The following is a 23,738-nucleotide window of genomic DNA, read 5'->3' as shown; positions in this document are numbered from 1 at the left end:
AGGAGATCTTTTAGGATAGTAGAATCCTCATTTAACTGAGAGAATTCCAGAGGATATCTAGGAATAGATATTGCATCCTATTAGGAGTGTGATTACTTGCGGCACATGCCAATCATTAGATTGTAATCCAAGATTATAGGATACCCATTGATTCCTTGCTAGATTAGGTTTCCGTATCTTGCAGAACAATTATAGTCAATCTCAGCGAAGTTGTTGGACTTTGCCCACTGATTCTAGAACATGATGATAGTGGTAACGATGCTCTGTTTATTTAGCTCCGCATCAGGCTCTTAAGTTCATGACCAGACATTGGAGGTATGCATATTCTGATCTACCCTACTCAGGCCATAAAATATCATGGTCCCACAATTGCCTGTAACTATGTAACTAAAGGGACTTGTTCCCTTGAGGATGAATAATTATCCAAAGAACATGCCTTTCAGAGTAAGTCAAAATACGTATCGTTTTAAGTTTTTGACATGTAGTATCTTGACCTCGAACCTTGTGAACTTTGGACTTTCCGAATTTCAGACGTGCATCCTCAAGAATTGTAGCAATGTGTTAGCAATGATAAAAGATGTCATATTGCTTGTGCACATTTAAAAGTGGCGGCTCTTTGCATCACAAGTGATTTCGACTTTCGAACACACGAATATCTAGGCTAGACTCTTCGAATTCGATGGTGAGATCCTTTAGCAGCTGCTCTTTAAATATCATGATTGGCTTTAAGGCACCTTTCTAACGCTACCATTGTGACAATAGTGTAATACGAATCAAAGACATGATGTCTGAATCCTACATATAGGTATTGCACTTACATAAACCACTATAGAAGACCATAGAGGGACTGCATGTCCTAATCTCATTTTTTTAATAAATATGATATTATTTACACTAAAGAGTGGGGAAGTGGGCTAAGTCTCACAATTAATTATCCATATTAATTTGATTCAAATTTGCCTTTAGTGAGAATTAAACATAAGACTTCACATTCATACCATTAGACCATAGTATGGCCAGGCCCTGACCTCTTATATTAAAACTCATTATGACATATAATTTAGTAAATTTTCAAATGGAGTTAGAGAATGTAAAAGTGTATATATATGATGGAGTATTTATTTGAAATCTAATAATCAATAAAAGGAATTGGTTTCTTTTATGCCAATAGATTAATTGGGAGGTGAAAAGCCAAATGAAAATCTGGTCTATGATCATAATCCAATAGTAATTATATATGCTAAGAAAATGCAAACCGAAAAAGGAGAAAAAAATTTCTTTTAAAATAACGTGCAAGATCGAAAATTGATAGGAAAACACAAACAAATGAAGCCATTTGAACATATGCATCCATTAAGCATCATGAAATAGAAAAAGATGAATACAGGCTGCGGTAGGGTTCTGGACATAAACTCAAGAAGTCTAGCAGTAACATAGTTGCCTTTTTCTTTCTGAACAAAATGAAACTTAAACTCCAAAGAACATGCAATCCGTACGAATGGAATACATATATACACACAGTGTAGCAAATTAGCATTACATACACAACATTAGCGGAAAGATAAAACGATAGCAATACCATTATAATTTACATATAAGCTATAAACAGTGTGGTAATAATATATCAAGTTTTGGACTGATCTCATTGGACTGGGAAGCACACAAATTTTGCGATGGTCTGTCCAATTTAGAGATGAACAGGGACCAATCCAAACTTGGAGGCAGGGTTATCAACTTGTTGAGCGCTGTCAGTTCCCTATACAAAATTGTACAAGTAATAAGTGGCAGAAAAAACATAAGATAAAACGTTACAGCAATAGAATAAATCATATTTTGCATTCTGAAGTTTGTGTTCAATTCTAACCTCATACAATATTTTTAAAATATTTCAATCTCATACATTTACTTATTATTTTATTTTAATATTATACATCTGTTAAAAATTCTGTTAAGTTAATCATTTAAGTGATGACATGGTAACAGCAAATTCCATATTTGTGTTGACATGAAGCCAACTTTGTACCATGAAAATAAAAAAGATTAATTAATAAAAAATAGAAAAGGAAAAAAATCAGGTGCACAAATTTGGGGCTCAAATTTGACTACTATGTTAGCAAAAAATATAGGCTTTATATTTGTCACGTCATCAATTAACCGTCAAGTTGACGGTGCAACTAACAGATATGTGAAATTGCAACTAAAATATAAGTGTGTATGAGATTGAAATATTATGAAGATTATGTATGAGGTTCCAATTGTACCCAAACCTGAGAATGTAAAATATAATTCACCCATAAACTTGTGTAGTTTTATTGTTCAGCTTTAGTCTATCTTATGTACCACAAGAAAAACTAATGGGTTATTTGATAATCATTTTGTTTTTAGTTTCAGTTATTTCTTTTAAAAAATATAAATAAAAATTAAAAGCTAACTTTGTTTTATTTTTAAGTTTGGGATTTTATTTTGGTTTTCTAATTACAAAAAAAATGAAAAATCTGAAATGGTTAATGTCTCAACTGGGAAAGAGAATGTATTAAGTATTAAAGAAGAGAAATGAAGCACGAGAAAGAGTACTCATCACCTGGTAAGAAGGGTAGACCATCCCGGGATAGAATATCGACGGTAGAAGATGATGGTCGAAAGATCCATTGTAGGCAGGATCGCAACCTTTCCCCAAACCACCCCGATTCAGTTTTGTAGTGATAGCTTAGTTCTGAGATGTGCATAACCTTGGAACTATCCAAGCTTCCTTCTCCACGAATTCTCTCTACGAGTTCATTGGGAACATTTACCAAATCCAAAGTTTGGAGACATGTTAGGTGTTCAATTCCATTAGGCAATTGCTTTAACCCCATGCATTCAGTGATAACAAGTGTCTGTAATGCCGGCATTGCCCCCTTCTCTATGACGATCGCATTCATTTTAGGCAACTCCATTATGTACAATTCAGAAAGCATTCGGAATCCAGTGTGAAAGACCAATTGATTTCCAACATATGCATTGTTTAGCCGAAGTATGCTCAAATTAGGAAGTGCTTGGATGTAAGGAAGAAAATCTTCTGTTAATCTGGACCAATGCAACCTCAAGTGTGTAAGGCTGAAAAGAGAAGGAAACCAAAGTGGAACCTTCTCTAATTTTCCAATCAGACCAAGTTCCTTGAGCAAAGGAGGTGCAGATGGCAATGCATCCAATCGTAACACCTCATCCTCATTACTTGTATGGACAAAGAAGTGTTCAATGAGTTTCATGCTTTCGAGTGACTTGCACAAGTCCTCCTCATCTGCCTCTCTCGCATTGCTTAAGCTCATTCTTGTGAGTTGGGTCAACTGTCGAAGTTGTTTGACTAACGATCCTCCTAACTTGATAGCATCACAAACTTGTAAGCTCTTTAGCTTACAAATGCCATCTGGTGCTTGTGTGCCATCAAAGAAATAATAAGACTTAAAAAGATCTTCAAAATTGCAATGGTACATCAACAGGTGCCGTAAGTTTTTTAACTTCACAATTCCAGCTGGAAGTACCCTAATTTTGGAATGCCTAATGTCTAAGGTTTCCAAACTACGAAGGTTTCCTATATCTTTTGGAAGCTCTTTTACTTTTGTTCCTTTCAAGTTTAAATACTTCAAGTTAAAAAACTTTACTATTTCACCAGGGAGCTGAGCAACTGGGACATGTTTAAGATCCAAGACCCTTAAGAGTTTGAAACCAGATGGCAATTCTTGAACTGAAGAGGAATCAGCCATACTAGGAGGAAATAAAAGAAGGTGCGAACCTTTGACATGTCTCCGTGTGTTTGTAGTTCTTCATGGTTAGTTTGCATGGACATACGACGATGACCTCTGCTATCTTTATTCATTTTTTGCTCATCATAAACGGCAAAAAATTTGTCAGCTTTGGAAATTGAAAGAGCAAGTTCGCGTATAAGGTCATGCATCTTGAACGTTTTTGCTTTTCCAGATGGTTGCCTCTTAACAACTTGTACCATGCATCGGCAAGTGAGCTCCGCTACGTAGCTTTCAGCGATCTCTTCTGGCTTAGGCCCTTCCACTTTGTCCACAAATCCCTCAGCCATCCACAGTCTGACAAGCCTATCACTGTCTATCACATAATCTTCTGGAAAAATACACAAATATAAGAAGCAATGCTTAAGTCGGTAAGGTAAATCGTTGAAGCTTAGCAAGAAGATGCTCTTCACTACTTCAAGTGTCGGGTTGTTACTTAGCTCCCAATTCAAACTACTGTAAAATTTCATCCATTCAGAAACCAATCTCCTGGTTGACATGAGAGCACCCAAAGCCACAATTCCAAGAGGTAAGCCTTTGCATTTTCCAACAAGATCTCTAGCAATGAACCCAAGCTCCTGTGGGCAACACTTCTCAGGCCAGCTAGAGAAAGTTTTCTTGGAAAAAAGATCCCAAGCATCATTCTCATTAAGAGGCTGAACATGGTAAACATGACTTCCAGCTTCAAATGGAAAAGAAGCAATGTCTTCATTTCGAGTTGTGAGCATGACTCTACTTCCGTCTACTCCATCTGGAAGTGCTACACTTATTTGCCTCCAGAGATATATATCCCAAACATCATCTAACACAATTACATACCTCTTTGACTGCAAATAGTTTACCAACAATTCTACCATTTGTATGTAGTTCATGTTGCTCAAGTCTTGAGGAACATCTCGCAGTGCTGATCTAAAAAGTTCTTTTATCAAGACTCTTAATAGATCTTCAATGTTGTAAGTTTTCGAGACCGTGAGCCATGCGTAGCAATGAAAATTGGCAGTTTGACCGGTGAAGGCGGTCGCAACCAAGCTCGTCTTACCCGAACCCCCCATACCAACAACTGAAATTACAGTCCTCTGAGGCTCTTTAGACAGTAACCATCCAACAAGCTTCTCTTTAGCATCTTTGATCCCCACAAGTTCGTCATCTTTAAAGAAAAGAGATGACACACCATATATTTTGACTCGGTTGGAATCGTAACTGTTGGGATTAGTCTTCGTGCCTTCTATTCGCTCTACACCATAGCGCCGGCTTCTTTCTGGAATGCCTTTGATTGTTTTGATGAGCTTCTGCAATTTGGTGGCAATCCAATGCCTCTCCCAAAGATATTTGGGGAAGCAAGTGGCTTGACGAAAGGCTCTTGTGTACGGACCCCAACTTCTCTGCTTGTTTGTGTGATACATGAACTCGTCCATGATGTACTGCGATGGACACGTCCCTCACATTTTCCACACATGTTTTCTCCACTTCATTTCGAGCTCCCTTTTTTTCAGCATCTGCCAAGAAGGCTTTCATGGCTAACAACTCAAGCCTGGTCTCTTCAAGTTCATCATGAACTCCTTCTAATAGTGACGCTTCGCTTATGAGAAATGCTCCAACTCTGCCAACCAAAAGGTCTAGCACAGCCGAAGCCATGTTTTCTTCTTCTCTACTGACTTTGTTTTGGAATGAATGTATGATAGAATGAATAGGTTATAACCAAGGTCTTAAATATTGAAATATCGCAGATAATATTGTTTGTTTGAAAAGAGGATATTTTTACATGTATTCATCTTATTTTCGTCAATATATCAAAATAATATTCGTCAATATATCAAAATAATATAGGTATTATTAGAATAATATCGAAATAATATCGATAAAATAAACATAATAATTCAGTGTGTGTCAGTGTGTGTGTCGGTGTGTGTGTGGTGAAGTGTGTGTGTACATTTATATTATATGCTTTAGGTGCATGGTGTGTCAGTGTGTGTGCAGTGGTGTGTGTGTGTGTGTCACTGTGTGTGTGTCGGTGTGTGTGGTGGTGTGTGTACATTTATATTAGAGGTATTCATCAATTGCCCTCCTAAATTTGTGAACATTGGTCAATTTCCCCCCTCAACTTTAATTTTGGCCAATTTTCCCCTCAACTCTTATAATTAGTCAATTTCCCCCTCAACTTTAATATGGCCAATTTCCCCCCTCAACTTTCATAATTAGTCAATTTGCCCCCTTCTGTTAAATTTTTTTAATTTTCCATCTATTTTTTTTTAAATCTTTCTAATAACTTCCAACAAAGTACTAAAATTAACATAAACTCACCTGCATAATATAGGGTAAAATGTACAAAAACATAATACAATTAGTATGTGATATGGGTTGATTATAAGAAAAAGTTATGAATCGGGTTTAAAGCATGTAGAAGAAGAAATAATAATCCTAAACTCATGGGTCAGACCCATTTCAATAAAATGGGTTATTCTTAATAAGGAGTCGAAAATTATGAATTGACTAACCATTTTTTCACTAAAGCTCGATTCTCCGCAATTTACTTGAACTTAGCTTTCACTTTTATAAAGAAAATTGTATTCACATAAAAAAATGTACACATCAATCCTTTTCATTATCAATTTTGTATAGTAAAAAATCAAATAAAATTACTTCATACAGATTTATTATGACTAATAATACTATCTATGATAAATTGTAAAATTCTAAATTTTAATCTATTTGTAATAGGATAAAGACATAGGAAAATGATTAACATACATCTTATTTAGTTTCTTACACACACTTGTTTAATTATGATCAAATTAAAAAATTAACAGTAGGGTGCAAATTGACAAATTATGAGAGTTGAGGGGGGAAATTGGCCAAATTAAAGTTGGGGGGAAATTGGCCAAATTAAAGTTGAGGGGGGAAATTGACTAATTATGAGAGTTGAGGGGAGAAATTGGCCAAAATTAAAGTTGAAGGGGGAAATTGGCCAATAGTCACAAGTTTAGGGAGAAAATTGGCCAATAGTCACAAGTTCAGAGGAAATTGACCAATAGTAAACTGAGATTTATCCTAAAAGGGAATAGCTGCATCAGCACCACCATAGAAATAATAGTAAAATATAACAAAATAAATAAAATAAAAGAAACGGGGACATATGTTTCTGGAGCCATGTGGAAGAAAGTCTTCGTGTAAACAGTAAAGACTTCAATTATCAGGCTTAAAGTCTTTATGTGCACATCAATATTGCAATCTTTATATAAAGGTTTTTCATCTGGACAATTACAAAAATAAAGTCTTTAAGTGCACATCAATATTGCAATCTTTATGTGCACATGAAGACTTTAAGCCTGGTAATTGAAGTCTTTACTATTTACATGAAGACTTTGTAAATAAGGTTAGTCTGGTTTTTGTACAATATGTGCACATCAATATTGCAATCTTTATGTGCACATGAAGACTTTAAGCCTGGTAATTGACGTCTTTACTATTTACATGAAGACTTTGTACATAAGGTTGCTTTTTGTAATTGTGTGAGCAATATTGAAGAGGCATTAGTCTAATTCAAATGATCAGTTCTTTTATTAGAATTTTAACGAAAAGCCTACAGTACTGTTCATTTTAACGAAAAGTCACATTTTTACACTAAAAAATCAAACTACTACTATTCACTTCATCATTTATTTTATCCTTATTGTTAAAACTCAAAATTTTTAAACCATTTTCATTAGTTTCATTTCTTTTATTTCAGAGCAATAATGTAGTGTTGTAATCGTCTGCTGCTCCGCACCACATACCCACTCCGTAATAGAGACGAGCCGCTGTCCGTCTCTCCTTACTCTCTCTCTCTCTCTCTCTCTCCGCTGCGGCCACCTCTAGCCGTACCTCCTGTCACGAGTTCCTCCCATCTAACTATCTATCCTCTCCAAACCAACACCGATTTAATCCCGAGGTATACACTTTTTGGTTTTTCATTTTTATTTTTATTTTTATTTGTTTGATCGGTACAGGGTTTTGTATTTATCGTATTACTAGGAGAAATAACCTCAAAGAGATGATATTTTGTATTTGATTTATGAGTATTTGTTGTTTTTGTATAAGAATCACTATTTGGATTAATTGTTGATTTTCAACCTTTTGTCTTTGTTCTTAATATTTTTGAGTTCCATATGTTAAATACCAGGTCTTTTCATTTAGCATCTTATGAATTTTATGAATTACAGCTTCTGCAGTATTTTCCAAGTAGGTGGAAACAGGCACAAGGGAAAACTTTGTCTGCATATCCATATATTTTATTTCCTTCAGTTATACTTGCATTTTACAGTGAGCTAAAGGTAAACCCTTGCTGGCTTTGATTGTGAATTTCGATTTTATATAGTTTCATAACAATACTCTGTTGTGTACTTTCTGTCAACAGATAGATCCTACCGAGTATCAGATTTTACTCACAGACCCGCCTCTTAATCCTTCGAAGAACCGTGAAAAATGGTTTGTTTTTTGTTTTAGTAATCATTATGTACCATAATAAATATTGTGAATTGTGGCATTGTTGGCTCATGATTTGGTGTTGTTTGACATTTCAGGTTGAGACCATGTTTTAGAAATACAATTTTGTTGGGGTCTTCATTCAAATTCAAGCTGTAGTAACGTTGTATGCTGAAGGTGCTTATAGAGATGATTAAAGGTTAAATGCTCATGACGTTGTTTTTACCCCTCCGACTTCGTTTGTTTCTCCTTTTTTTTCCCTTCATGTTATTTGTACAAACAAGTATGTCTTTTCTTATTGTTGCACTTTCAAATTCTTGGAAAACATTGATGGGGAGATTCTACATATTTATGTAAATAGATTCTACATATCTACACACAATACTTACACCACATGGTTATAGTATAATGCAGAATCTGGACCTGAAAAGTGATGGCATAGGTGTTCTGGCTGGATTGATGACTGTAATCAAGGTCTCAGTTCAGCTCTAATTGTGACTGGTAAATTTTGAATGACTACTGGCTACTGTTAAAATCCAAATGTATGCAATCCCACATTCCAATTTGTTGTGTGAAGACAAATATCATGCCGAAATGATTAGTCATATGGAAATGCTAAGATCGCAAAGTTTCTTTTCGTATCAAACTATTAGGAAAGCAAATCTCACAATCTGAAGCTTTTCGTTGACGTAATGTTGATCCACATTACATGTTTCATTGCTTTCAAATCTCACCTGCTGTTGTTTGCTTTCAACTTGGCAGCAAACTCATTTGTGGGTTGGTTTATTTTTAATGTTGTATGATGAGGTAGTTGTTTCTGTCTATACATGTTTCTGTTTAATCTATTCTATGTGTCTATACATGTTTGTGTGTTTAATTTATTCTATAAGTCTTGATAAAAAAAATAAAGACCGCAAACAAGCATGACTTTAAATTAGGTGCAAATGAAAAAATTTGTTTACAAGAGAAAATGGATAGGTGTATGGTTATTAATCTTTGTTTTACTTCCATTACATTATTTGATATTTTGTTGTTGCTGCTGTGAAATCAAATCCGTTCGATGCACTGCGCTACCAGTGGAAGCACGACATTCATGAATTATTTTCTTTCAATTCCTCCTTAAACATGAGAGGGCATACTAGCATAAGCTGTTTGGCACAAGATTAGTTAAAAGTTATGTAATCGACTCATTTTTCGTGTCATTTCATGATGGTTGGGTGAAGTTTATTTGGAGTGTTATGAACCTATAGTTCTGTTATTTGAACTGCAGTATATAAACTTGGTTATTTACTTCTCACGTCATTGAGGCACAAAAGTTGTTCCTGCACTGAGTTCTATATATCGAAATTGAACAAATTTAATTTTCCTTTATATCCAAATGCATTGAAGTAACTGTGAGTTGTATGACATGACTATTCAATTATGGCCTTGGCCGAGGCCCCTTGCAGTTTACTGAACATTTCATCTACGCCTTAAGCTTTCATATTCTTTGTTAGGCCAAATTAGTTGTGTTGGATTCAAAATATTTCTAAATTTCATTAGATTTGGTCTTCAAATTTGAAAGTCTTTGAGTTGCTAACGGATTTACTTTGTTTGCAAATTTCAGAAATTTGAATCGTTGGGAGGAAGAAGTTGGTTCCTTGCCATTTTGAGGTATATAATAATACGCCCTCATTTTTATTCAAAGCCTAATTAGTTATCAATGTTTTTTTATTTATCTTTGTGAAGCTTTCATGCTTGGAGTTTAAATATATAATTCAATTTTCTTCGTTTGAGCTTAGAATGTCGGAACGGCTACAAAACCCTAAGAGACTACATTGTGAATAACTTATTATAAACTGAATAACAAGCATGCTATTTATAATAAACTAGCCATAACCCTAAAAGGTAAGAAACCGAAACCCTAATGCTAATGGGCTAAGCCCAGAAAACCAAACATTCAAATAAACTAAAATCCTAATATTTTCTAATACCCCCCCCGTCAAACTCATGGGGGTATACGACATGAGTTTGCAAACAAGCAGATGTGGACTGACTCTGTTAGGCGGACTGGCAGGTATGCAAACTTGACTTGACTGTCAAACTTTACTTGATTCTTGACTTAACTTGACTGGCGAACTTGACTTGACTTGACTTGACTGGCAAACTGGTTCTTGATTCTTGATTTTGGCTGACAAACTGATTCTGGTTTAAACTGGCTAGTGTTGAGAATATGGAAAGAACCTGTCACTAAACGGACGAGATTTTCATATCTCAATTGTAACTACGAACAAACAAAAACAAAGGACTACCACTCGAGTGGTCACAGATCCAAACACTCGAGTAATGGTCACAAACCAATTCCAAAGAGGCCAACCAACAATTCATGCAGGCCTAAAACAAATTAAAAAAATAAAAAATAAAAACAGCCCGTGGATCAAATCCCAATACCTTTTTTTTTTTTGCTTTTCTTTTATGTCCTTGTTTTTTTTTTATGTTTCTAAACGGATATAAACTTGTAAGTTGTAGCAATCCTCAGAATGCATGGGAACCTTAATACAATCGTCAGATCAACAACAAAAACGGCAAAGACAAGAAGCAGTTGTAAATAGTTTGATGGGCGCGACTTTTGGTTGCAGCGGCAGGATGACTACATCATGTGATGGCGATGGGATTCTGGTGCAGCGGTGAGTGATCGGGTTTGTGCAGGCATGCAGGGCGAGTCAAACTGGTGCAGATGCAGCAGATCTTATACTGGTGCAAGAGTGGTCCAGGCAGGCCTAGATGCGGGTATGCAGCGGTGGGGCGTTCAACAACTGGTTTTAGACAGACAACAGAAATCGAGTTACAGCAACAGCAAATAGCAGCATGTGGTTCCCGTGCGGCGGCATGGTGAAACAAAGGTTCAGTTTTTTTTTTTTTTTTATTCCTTTTTTTTTTTTCAAACTATAAAACCTTAATCCAACGACTGAACAAACCACAACAAACAAGAGAACGCGACTAGACAAACAAACTAGTTACCAAGAACAAATTCGACCCCAAAGGATCAAACTCTGCTCTAATACCAAGTTGAATATCAGGGTGCGCAACGAACAAGACTAACAAAATAATAGGAATATTATTAAATAAACTAGAATGCCGGAACGGCTACAAAACCCTAAGAGACTACATTGTGAATAACTTATCATAAACTGAATAACAAGCATACTATTTATAATAAACTAACCCTAACCCTAAAAGGTAAAAAACCGAAACCCTAATGCTAATGGGCTAAACCCAGAAAACCAAACATTCAAATAAACTAAAATCCTAATATTTTCCAATACCCCCCGTCAAACTCATGGGAGTATACAACATGAGTTTGCAAACAAGCAGATGTGGACTGGCTCTGTTAGGCGGACTGGCAGGTATGCAAACTTGACTTGACTTGACTGTCAAACTTTACTTGATTCTTGACTTGACTTGACTGACGAACTTGACTTGACTGGCAAACTGGTTCTTGATTCTTGATTTTGGCTGACAAACTGATTCTGGTTCAAACCGGCTAGTGTTGAGAGTATGGAAAGAACCTGTCACTAAACGGACGAGATTTTCATATCTCAATTGTAACTACAAACAAACAAAAACAAAGGACTACCACTCGAGTGGTCACAGATCCAAACACTCGAGTAATGGTCACAAACCAATTCCAAACAGGCCAACCAACAATTCATGCGGGCCTAAAACAAACTTAAAAAATAAAATAAAAACAGCCCGTGGATCAAATCCCAATACTTTTTTTTTTTTGCTTTTCTTTTCTGTCCTTGTTTTTTTTATGTTTCTAAACGGATACAAACTTGTAAGTTGCAGCAATCCTCAGAATGCATGGGAACCCCAATACAATCGTCAGATCAACAACAAAAACGGCAAAGACAAGAAGCAGTTGTAAACAGTTTGATGGGCGCGACTTTTGGTTGCAGCGGCAGGATGACTACATCATGTGATGACGATGAGATTCTGGTGCAGCAGTGAGTGATCGGGTTTGTGCAGGCATGCAGGGCGAGTCGAACTGGTGCAGATGCAGCGGATCTTATATTGGTGCAGGAGTGGTCCAGGCAGGCCTGGATGCGGGGATGCAGCGGTGGGGCGTTCAGCAACTGGTTTTAGACGGACGACAGAAATCGAGTTACAGCAACAGCAAATAGCAGCGCATGGTTCCCGTGCGGCGGCTTGGTGAAACAAAGGTTCAGTTTCTTTTTTTTTTATTCCTTTTTTTTTTCAAACTATAAAACCCTAATCCAACGACTGAACAAACCATAACAAATAAGAGAACGCGACTAGACAAACAAACTAGTTACCAAGAGCAAATTCGACCCAAAAAGGATCAAACTCTGCTCTGATACCAGGTTGAATATCAGAGTGCGCAACGAACAAGACTAATAAAATAATAGGAATATTATTAAACAAACTAGAATGCCGGAACGGTTACAAAACCCTAAGAGCCTACATTGTGAATAACTTATTATAAACTGAATAATAAGCATGCTATTTATAATAAACTAACCCTAATCCTAAGAGGTAAGAAACCGAAACCCTAATGCTAATGGGCTAAGCCCAGAAAACCAAACATCCAAATAAACTAAAATCCTAATATTTTCCAAAGTAGCTGTTATGATTGTGAGATTGTGTATGTTGGTTATTGCTTAACTGAGTGAATAAAGTCATCAAAAAAGTAGATGCCATGTCAGTGTATGTCAATGGGGAGTGTATGAAATATATGATTACATTGATCAGGGATAATGAGTGTAACAGAGTCCTAACTGAGCAATGTATGTTAGTGACTCGATGTAGATGCTGTGCTTTGAGTTTAGTGAGTTTTTTTGGGCAAGGGTTTTCAAGTTTTTTTTTGTTGAATTTCTCTTGCTTCGTTTTATTTTTTCAGATGTACCACAGTAGTCACCTTCCGTACAGAAGCTTCACATCCTCCCTTAATAATTTGTCTTTCTGTCGAAATTATTCATGTCTTCTTGTATTACGGTTTCAAAAACGATTTCGATATTGTTCACTCATCTATTCCTTTAGTTCGTTTATGATTATGTTGAATTTTTTTAAGGTTAAATGTGTCTTATTCATGTGGTTAAGGCTGGTGTATTCAAGTCCTGCAGCAATGCACATGCATTTTTACTAGTAACAAACTACTACTGTGGCCTTTTGAAAACTTCACATAATAATAAACTATTGTCAGCATTCATTCTCATAATTTTACAACAGGTTTCTATATAATGCTAATTTTCGATTTGGTGAATCTTTTTCTTGCTGTACGAAAAGAATGTGGAATCTGAATTAACCTCGTCTCTTTAAGATTGTTTTCCTTTTGCAAAAGAGATCCGCCATTTGCTAGCTCAAATGTAACAAAAAAACTAAGGAATCTTTAGGGCTTGTTTGGTATCATATTTGAATTTTTTTATAATTTCTCAAAACATATCTTAAGAATTTTTTTTGAAAACAATTTTCTTTAAGACTCAAAAACTTGTTTGGTATACGATTTAAAATTTTTAAATCTTATAACTTAAACTGGACAAAAAGATCCATAAAAAGGGGGTTGAGAGAGAAAGAGGAGAGAGGAGGAAAGAAAGTAAGAGATAATTGGAGGAAAGAGAAAGAAGTGAGAAGATCGGAGGAGATAGAGAAGAAGAGGAGTGAGAGAAAGAACCGAGAGAATGAAGTGAGCGGATTGGAGGAGAGACGAAAAAGGTAAAAAAAAAAGAGGAGGGAGAGAGAAAGAAGAAAAGAGAGATAGATTTGGAGTGAGAGGGGAGGAGGGAGAGAAAAGAAAGGAATGAGTTTAAGTTTAAAAACTCTAAAAACTCACTTTTTGTGTTTTTAGATAATAAATTATATTTTTAAGTTAGTCTTGAGTTCAGTTTTTGAAAATAGTCATACCAAACAAGTTTTTAAGGCCTAAAACTTGAAAATTGTTTTTTAGTTTAAAAAGTTGGATTTAAGTAGAGTACAAAACATGTTCTTATTTTCTTGCTACACGACAAGATTATACTCGCGTGGCTCATGATCCATCTTAAAGGCGCAAAATTAGTTTGTTGGATGCAGCATATATGTTTTTTGTGTTGCAATTAATTGTATGTTTATTTATTCATTTATTATTCATTGATATATTTGCACTGAGGGTTAAAAGAATACAACTTGAAAATTGCTCACATACATTTGGAATTGGAATAATAACTACAGTGCACTTTTAATAACTTAAAGCTCGTTTGGATGTGCTTTTAAAATGACTGAAAGTGCTTTTGGTGAAAATGTTTTTAGAACCAACCTTTAGTAAAAATGTAAGTGAATCTTGGAAAAACACTTGGGCGTTTGTTTGCCCTCACTAAGTGGGATTGGACTGGACTAGACTAACTGTTAGTCCAATACTGTGTTTGTTCCATGCTGGGACTAACATTAATGAGACTAAAGGGGACTAGCATGGACAAAACCCTTCACTAAGAGGTCTTAGTGAGACCCCTCAATAACCATGGGACTAGCTAAGACTATCATCTCTCGTCCTCATCAACCACTCCCGATAGACTCCTCGTCATCTCCGGTCACCTAGATCATAATAAAATATTAATAATTTATATATTAAATAATATAATATTAGAATTTGTTATTATCCAGTTTTTTAGTCTAACACTGCACCAAACGCTTCACTAAATTAGTCCAGCTTAGTCTAGTCTAAGCCAATCCAGCTTAGTCCTTGAAGTTAGTCCAGTCCGAGATAGTCCGGCGCAACAAACGCCAAGCACATAACTGGTGCTTCTTGCAGAAAGCACTTCAAGTGTTTTTGGAACCTAAAACAATTTTATCTAAAAGCACTTTCAATCATTTTATAAGCACATCCAAACGAGCCTTTAGAAATTTGTTAACTCCATTTACAACATGGTGAGTGTCTTTTAGGAAGTTGTAATTCATTTATGCGTCTTTATCTTTACTTCCCTTAAATTGCGATGTAATACAAGCATTTGAGAGACCTGAATGAATTAAAATATACTTTGCTTTGTGCATTTGAAGAGAGTGATTTCTCATTCTCCAATTAAGCGTTTAGCTTGGTCTTGTGTGCGAATCTACAATTAGTAACGTCAAGTAAGCTCTGTTTCCCCTGATTGAGCGAATTCTAGGTCATCTATCCCTCGTTTCTTCGAGACTCCTGATGAGTTAATATTTTACTATATATTTTACCCTAATCTTAGTATTAATTGTGTTTTTAATATAGGACATGCGAACTTGTTCTGAGCATAAAGTATTCAAACGGTGGAATTTTTTAGTGATTCCAATTGGAGCGGGTTCGTGAGTCTGTCAAGAAGGTTGTATCAAAATTTCATAATTTTATCCTGAAGAATCTGATCGTGGTGAATTAATTTATACCCAGCGCTCAGTGTTGGTAGATTGGGCTGCAGAGCTTATTTGTGACTTTTGGGCTGGAAGATGATGGATTTTGGATTTGGGCTCTTCTTGGAACTTGAAGAGGAGGTCATAATCTTTAATTTAAGTCGTTTTGGGCCTGTTTTGGAGCCCTAAAGGTCCAGATCCGTGGCTATTTCTGTGTTAGGCTGATTTCCTAGTCAGAATAAGAATGTAATTCATAGTTATCATTTTATTATATTATTTTTTAATTTTTTAGAAAACCTTTTCTATGAGGGTTTTAATTTGGAGTAGTATAAATAAGGCTTTTTAGCCATTAGTTTTCTTCTACGCAACATTGAGGGAGGAAACACATTATTTTGGAGAACTTCAGACTTTTTACCTACAAGGTGTTTTCAATCATTTTTCTAGTTAATATATTTTCTTTAGTTTTTATTATGATAGTTCGTAACTAGTCCTTTTGTTAGGTCGAAGCCACGAGCCTTAGCATGAATATGTGATTTTATTAATTTACTTATGAATGGATGCATGTTTGCTTTGAATTATTAATCACCGAGATTAAACTATCTAATTGTCTTAGTAATTCGCGACCATTAGGGTTTTTAGACAAGTAATTTGATGCAATTTCTGTTGGATATCACCATGAAATTGAAGAGGGCTTCTTGTGATTAGTTAATGTAAGTTCACTTAAGGTGAACACACGCTCTTAAGGGTTGCATGGATCACAAAGCTTAATGAGTCTTACATCTTTATATTTGATTTGAACATCACAGACGGATTGCATGTTAGATGTACGTTTTCGCTTGAACATCACGAGGAAAATATGCATTAGGAAAACCTAACCTTCAAAGCATGTATGTAGAAATTCATAAGTAATTGGGAAAATTGCGTAGGATTGTTAATGGTGATGGCAGAAACTTAGTGTTTAAATTGTTTTCAAAACCCTTTTTCTTTTGCTTTCTTTACTTTGTCAATTATTTAATTATTTTTATTTAAATTCGTTTTTATTATTTTAAATTCCAAAATCAGCCTTTTTGAAATTTTGTTCTAAATAATTAGCTAATAATTAGTTTAAATACTGTTGAAGAAATTAGTTTCATCGATTTGAATTCACCACCAATTTACGATGAGTGCGTTGATGACGGCGAAGTCATTAATCATTTTGTGAATGAAGTTGATGAGGATGGTAGTGAGCAATTTTCAATGCATTGGAATTGGAAATTGATAGGTCTTAAAGTTAGAAAATTTGTTAACTCCATTTACAACATGGTGAGTCTTTTAGGAAGTTGTAATTCATTTATGCTTCTTTATCCTTACTTCCTTTAAATTGTGATGTAATACAAGCATTTGAGAGACTTGCATGAATTAAAATATATTTTGCTTTGTGCAATTGAAGTGAGTGATTTCCCCTTTCCTAATCAAGTGTTTAGCTTGGTTGTGTGAGCAAATCCATGATTAGCAACGTCGAGCAAACTTCATTGCCCCTGGTTCAGCGAATCCTAGGTCATCTATTCCTCATCTCTTCAAGACTCTCTTGGAGTTTTTCCTGCATCAATTATGGAGAATAAATTTGGGAGATGAAAAGAGAGTGGAACGATAAAGAGAAGAGAGAGAAAAAGGCTTTGAGGAGTTTTAGGCCACAACAATATATATATATATATATATATATATATATATCTAGACACACACACACTAAGGGGTGAGGAAAATGCTACAAACTAATCATTCAACAGATTCAAACTTAAGACCTCTAAGTTTGCATATAAGGTCATGCATCTTGAACGTTTTTGCTTTTCCAGATGGTTGCCTCTTAACAACTTGTACCATGCATCGGCAAGTGAGCTCTGCTACGTAGCTTTCAGCGATCTCTTTTGGCTTAGGCCCCTCCACTCTATCCATAAATCCCTCTGCCATCCAGAGTCTGACAAGCCTATCACTGTCTATCATATAATCTTCTGGAAAAATGCACAAATATAAGAAGCAATGCTCAAGTCGGTAAGGTAAATCGTTGAAGCTTAGCAAGAAGATGCTATTCACTACTTCCAAGTGTCGGGTTGTTACTTAGCTCCCAATTCAAACTACTGTAAAAGTTCTTCCACTTAGAAACCAATCTTCTGGTCGACATGAGAGCACCCAAAGCCACAATTCCAAGACGTAAGCCTTTGCATTTTCCAACAAGATCTTTAGCAATGGGCTCAAGCTCGTGTGGGCAACACTTATCAGGCCAGCTAGAGAAAGTTTTCTTGGAAAAAAGATCCCAAGCATCATTCTTATTAAGAGGTTGAACATGGTAAACATGACTTCCAGCTTCAAAGGGAAAAGAAGTAATGTCTTCATTTCGAGTTGTGAGCATGACTCTACTTCCATCTGGAAGTGCTACGCTTACTTGCCTTCAGAAATATATCCCACACATCATCTAACACAATTACGTACCTCTTTGGCTGCAAGTAGTTTACCAACAATTCTACCATATTTATGTAGTTCATGTTGCTCAAATCTTGAGGAAAATCTTGCAGTGCTGATCTAAAAAGTTCTTTTATCAAGACTCTTAATAGATCTTCAATGTTGTAGGTCTTTGAGACCGTGAGCCATGCATTGCATTGAAAATTGGCTGTTTGACCGGTGAAGGTGTTCGCAACCAAGCTCGTCTTACCCAAACCCCCCATACCAACTACTGAAATTACAGTCCTCTGAGGCTCTTTAGACAACTACCATCTAACCAGCTTCTCTTTAGCATCTTTGATTCCCACAAGTTCATCATCTTTAAAGAAAAGAGACGACTCACCATATATTTTGACTCGGTTGTTAGAGTATATTAGTGGTCAAGATTATGACATGTGTCATTGGATTATATGAGTTGAGATAGATAGGTCAACATGTATTTATAGTGAAATATCTCTTGTAATAAGGTAGCAACTGAAATAATAAATCAGTTACAGTTTCCCTCTCTATTTGAGCTTTCTCTCTTTCTCTCTCTAGTCTTTCCTGATCTGATCTTTCAGCTTCCATAGCTATTATTAACATGGTATCAGAGCCGATCAAGGGTAACACCATTGATTGACGATCCTCTGCTTCCGCATTGTTTTGTTGTTCTCGTCGTTCGTCGTTGATTGGCGTTACTGCTCGTCGTTTGTGTCGGTTGTTGAAGGTTGCTGGTGCGATTGATTGTCGGTATTTATCGCAAACTCTATCTTTTGGAGTTCTTCGATTCATCGCTGGTGTTTCGGCTGCATTCTTTCATCTTTGTGCTTCAGGAAGGTGATCTTGTTTCTTCTCGTATCTACTACATTGTTATTGCGATCTTGATGTCTTGATCAAGTATTGTCTGAAACCCTAGATTGTGGAAATTTGGTTTCTGCGAAGTTGTTCATCTCTTGTCAGATTGTAGCGTCATTTGTGGATTGCTTCTGGGTGTGCATTCTGTATATTTGCGTTGCTTGCTTTGTGGTGTTTCTGGTTAAATAATGGTTACATCTGTTCAATTGGCTCTTACTCAATCCCCAATTTCGTCTCTCATTCCCACTGTGGGTAATACTGTCACTGTCAAACTTGATGATTCTAACTATGTGACTTGGAATTTCCAAATGGAGTTATTGCTTGATGGAAATGGCATTTTTGGTTTTCTTGATGGATCTGTTTTATGTCCTGATAAGACTGAGTTGAATTCTGATGCTTATGATGTTTGGAAGATACATGATAAGGCATTAATGACGCTTATTACTGCTACCCTGTCGACTGCTGCTTTATCATGTGTTATTGGGTGTAAGAGTTCTAAGGAAATGTGGACTAGTCTTCGAGAAAGATTTGCAAATATGACTCGGACGAGTATTGTTCAAATGAAGATTGATCTTCAGAATATTAGGAAAGGTCCTGAATCCATTGATGCATATTTTCAGAGGATTAAAGATACTAGGGATCATTTAGCTGCTGTTGGGGTTGTTATTTCTGATGAGGACATTGCTATTGTTGCATTGCGGGGTTTACCTCCTGAGTATAACACTATTAAGTCTGTCATTCGTGGACGGGAAACATTGGTATCTCTAAAAGAACTGCGGTCTCAATTGAAAGCTGAAGAAGATACGTTGAATGAAGTCACTAAGCAAGTTCCTCTCATGTCTGCTATGTTGGCTCATAATTCTCCATCTGCATATGACACTGAAGGTATATCTGGTACTAAGGAGGGTTCATCTAGCAGCTATTTTGGCCTTCCTTCTAGCCCTCAGTCACCATATTCCTATGTGCCCCTTCAACAACCTCCTCAGTTCTTACCTATTCCTTTCTCACAACCATTTTCACAGCAACAATTACCCTATCCTCAGTTTCAACAACTTCCTTTTCCTAGACCCTTGGCTTTTGTCTCTCAAAGTGGTTCAGGTACATACAATAATTTCAGAGGAAATAATTTCAAACACAAAGGAAAAGGCAAGAAGTTTTTTCTGGGTAATCAAGGACAGTTTCCACAACAGTTCTCATTTGGTGGAAATCAGTATTCACCTCAGTCTCAATCGCATTCAGCATCAGGACCACAACACCAAATGCTCTCTCCACAGAGTTATCAACCAATGCAGAAATGTCAAATTTGTGATAAAAAGGTCACTCTGCTATCAATTGTTTTCAACATGGTTGTCAGATTTGCCATAGAGTGGGGCATACGGCTACAACTTGTTTTGACAGAAATAATTCTTCAGCTCCAGGATATCAGTCATCACAGCAGTATTATCAACCACCTTTTCCACAGTTCCATTCTCAACAGCCTCCAGCCTCACACCAGTCTATGAATTTCAATGGTCAGTCATCTGGCATGCATTTCAATGGTCAGTCCTCTGGCATGAGTGGTTCTTCTCATTCTCCTGTGGCTATGACGGCTCAAGTTACTCCCACTCCATCTGCACCCCAACAAGAGTTCTGGCTTCTTGACTCCGGCGCTACTCATCACATGACCTCTGATATTTCTAATCTTCAGATGGCCTATCCTTATCCTCATACGGATACTGTCACTGGTGCTAGTGGTGAAGGTTTGATTATTGCTCATATTGGCAAATCTAACCTTCCAACCAAGTCTCATACTTTTAAACTTCAATCTGTATTGCATGTTCCTCGTTTGTCCCAACATTTATTGTCTATGCATCAATTATGCAAAGATAATAATTGTCGATGTATCATTGATGAGTTTTCTCTCTGTATACAGGACAAGATCACTGAGAGAATATTGTTCCAAGGACTGAGTAATCATGCCGTTTATCCTCTTCATGTGCTTCCAAAATCAAAGGTCTTACCAGAAGCATTTCTTGGTCAAAAGGTGTCTTCTTCATTGTGGCACCGTCGCATGGGTCATCCTACTAATCACATAGTTAAGCTAGCTCTTAGTAAGTTTGCCATTCCTTTCCATTGTACTGCACAATCTCAGCCTTGTACTCCCTGTTTGGAAGGAAAGTTTACTAAACTTCCTTTTCCTTCTCCTGCTTCAAAATCTGTACTTCCTTTTGCAGTTATACATTCCGATGTATGGGGGCCTGCACCTTGTATGTCCATTGAGGGGTATAGATATTATGTCTCTTTCATAGACGAATGTACTAGGTATACATGGATTTTTCCAATCATCAATAAAGCTGCTATCTTTGGTCATTTTGTGCAATTTCATTCCTTTGTATTGAATTCTTTTGATGCTCATATTAAAACTCTTCAGAGTGATGGGGGTGGGGAATATATTGGTGCTTCTTTTCAGTCTTTTTCTTCGGGAAAATGGTATCACTCATCAAAAGTCTTGTCCTTATACCCCTGAGCAGAATGGGTTAGCCGAGAGGAAAAACATGCATGTTGTTGAGACTGCCATTACTCTCTTGCAGCAAGCTTCATTACCTTCTATGTTTTGGTATCATGCCTGTGCTACTGCAACCTATCTTATCAATAGGATGCCAACCTCCACTTTACTCATGAAATCTCCCTTTGAAGTCTTGCATAAATCACCTCCTCAACTTGCTCACTTACGCATTTTTTGTTGTACTTGTTTTCCCTCTTTGAAACCCTACAGAACAACCAAACTTGATCCAAAAACCACTGTTTGTATTTTTTGGGGGTATGCATCTCAGTATAAAGGTTATATCTGTTACTCTGTCAAAGATAACAAGTTAATTGTGTCTCGACATGTCTTGTTTGATGAAAGTCAGTTTCCTGGTTCCACTAAGCTTCACCATCTATAGTCTACTTCATCTTTGTCATCAGTTGTCCCACTCTCTGTCCCTTATTCAAACTTATTTGAGCATCCTTCCTTAAATCATACTCTTTTACCTCGTGCCATTGTTCCTGCATTTTCCCATACTACTAGTCCAGTTACTCAGTCCCATATTCTCCATCAAGGTGATCTTGTCTCCACATCGCCGGCTATCTCTAGTTCAGTCTCAGATTCATCAATGGGGTTAATCTCTGATTCTGCCATGGGTTCATCCTTACATCCAAATGCTACTACTTCTCAAACTTCTATGGGTTCGGACTTGCATCCAGATCCTACTATTTCTCAAGCTCCTGAGTTACAACTTGTTCCATTGCATTCTCAGAATTTCCATTCTATACAGACACGGTCTAAATCTGGGATATCTAAGAAGAAGAAGGTTTATCATACTACAATTCATCTTGATTCTGTTAAAGAACCAACGTCTTATTCTGCAGCTTCTAAGTCTCCACAGTGGCAGCTTGCTATGCAGGAAGAAATGGATGCATTACTACAGCAACATACCTGGCACCTTGTTCCATTACCACCCAATAAAAATTTGGTGGGTTGTAAATGGATATACAAAGTCAAACGACATCCCGATAGGTCAGTTGCCAGATATAAGGCTCGTTTGGTGGCCAAAGGCTTTTCTCAAGAAGCTGGTTTAGATTATTATGAAACATTCAGTCCAGTGGTGAAGCCAACTACTGTGAGACTCATTCTCTCTCTCGCAGCCACTCAGGGATGGAAACTGAAACAACTTGATGTTAAGAATGCATTTTTACATGGATTTCTTGAGGAAGAGGTGTATATGTCCCAGCCACAGGGTTTCGTTAACAAGGCTCATCTCGACTATGTTTGCAAATTACAACGGTCACTTTATGGTCTCAAACAAGCTCCCCGAGCTTGGATTGACAGGTTCACCACCTTCTTACTTTCATTGGGTTTTAAGTCTTCTTATGCCGATCCTTCCATGTTTGTTCAACATAATGGTACCAACATAGTTGTGTTACTGTTATATGTGGATGACATCATTCTTATTGGTGATAGTGATGCTTGTGTTCAGTCTGTTATCTCTCAGTTAACCACAGAGTTTGACATGAAGGATTTAGGGATTCTCCACTATTTTCTTGGCTTGCAAATAGACTATCAATCTCCGGGATTATTTGTGCATCAGTCTAAATATGTCCATGATCTATTGCAAAGGACAAATATGCTCGAGTGTAAACCATGTATCACACCCTGTCATCCTAATCAGAAACTTCTGACTCATGGTAGTCCTAGTTATTCAGATCCAACACATTACAGGAGCATTGTCGGAGCTCTTCAATACTTAACCTTTACATGGCCTGATATTGCCTATTCTGTGAATCAAGTGTGCCAATTTATGCATTCTCCTCTGGAATCTCATTATGTTGCTGTCAAGAGGATTCTTTGATATCTCCGCGGTACTTTAGGCTGGGGCATCTTTTTTCAACCTGGTTCTCTGTGCTTACGAGTTTACACAGATGCTGATTGGGCTGGTGATCCCAATGATAGGCGGTCTACTACAGGTTTTGTTGTGTTTTTAGGCTCCAATCCCATTTCTTGGAGTTCTAAGAAACAACACACAGTTAGCCGATCATCGACAGAGGCTGAATACAGGGCTATGGCCACTACCACTGCCGAAGTTGTTTGGCTTCAACAACTTTTGCAGGACCTTCATCTTGACATTTCCTCTCCTCCCAGTTTACATTGTGACAACGTCTCTGCTATGGCTTTGGCTACAAATCCGGTATTGCATTCTAAAGCCAAACACATAGAGGTGGATTGTCATTTTGTGAGGGAAAGGGTTCAACAACGTGTTATCTCTCTGTAATTTGTTGCTTCCACAACTCAATATGCTGATATTTTCACAAAAGGTTTATGTT

The 23,738-nt window shown here is 36.7% G+C and overlaps 1 protein-coding gene and 1 pseudogene across 1 annotated transcript; one reads left to right on the top strand and one right to left on the bottom strand.

The window, feature by feature from the left end:
• Nucleotides 1-1,493: 1,493 nt before the first annotated feature.
• LOC103402143 (disease resistance protein RPM1-like) lies at nt 1,494-5,338 on the bottom strand (annotated as a pseudogene).
• Nucleotides 5,339-7,211: 1,873 nt separating this feature from the next.
• On the top strand, nt 7,212-8,612 carry LOC103402144 (uncharacterized). Its single transcript, XM_070821670.1, has 5 exons — nt 7,212-7,229; nt 7,570-7,710; nt 7,982-8,092; nt 8,176-8,246; nt 8,342-8,612. The coding sequence occupies exons 1-5, from the start codon at nt 7,212-7,214 to the stop codon at nt 8,400-8,402; spliced, it is 402 nt and encodes a 133-aa protein (XP_070677771.1). The 3' UTR covers nt 8,403-8,612.
• Nucleotides 8,613-23,738: the final 15,126 nt, after the last annotated feature.

Source organism: Malus domestica, chromosome 05 (assembly GCF_042453785.1).
Source record: "Malus domestica chromosome 05, GDT2T_hap1".
NCBI classification, from domain to species: Eukaryota; Viridiplantae; Streptophyta; class Magnoliopsida; order Rosales; family Rosaceae; genus Malus; species Malus domestica.
Note: the sequence above shows the minus strand (reverse complement) of the source record. Positions and strands in the feature narration are given on the sequence as shown.

Bases quoted from the DNA above. Each gene is read 5' to 3' on its own strand.
- LOC103402144 (XM_070821670.1), top strand. The intron at 7,711-7,981 runs GTATACACTTTT...TATGAATTACAG, and splicing joins AACACCGATTTAATCCCGAG to CTTCTGCAGTATTTTCCAAG. The intron at 8,247-8,341 runs GTTTGTTTTTTG...TTGACATTTCAG, and splicing joins TCGAAGAACCGTGAAAAATG to GTTGAGACCATGTTTTAGAA.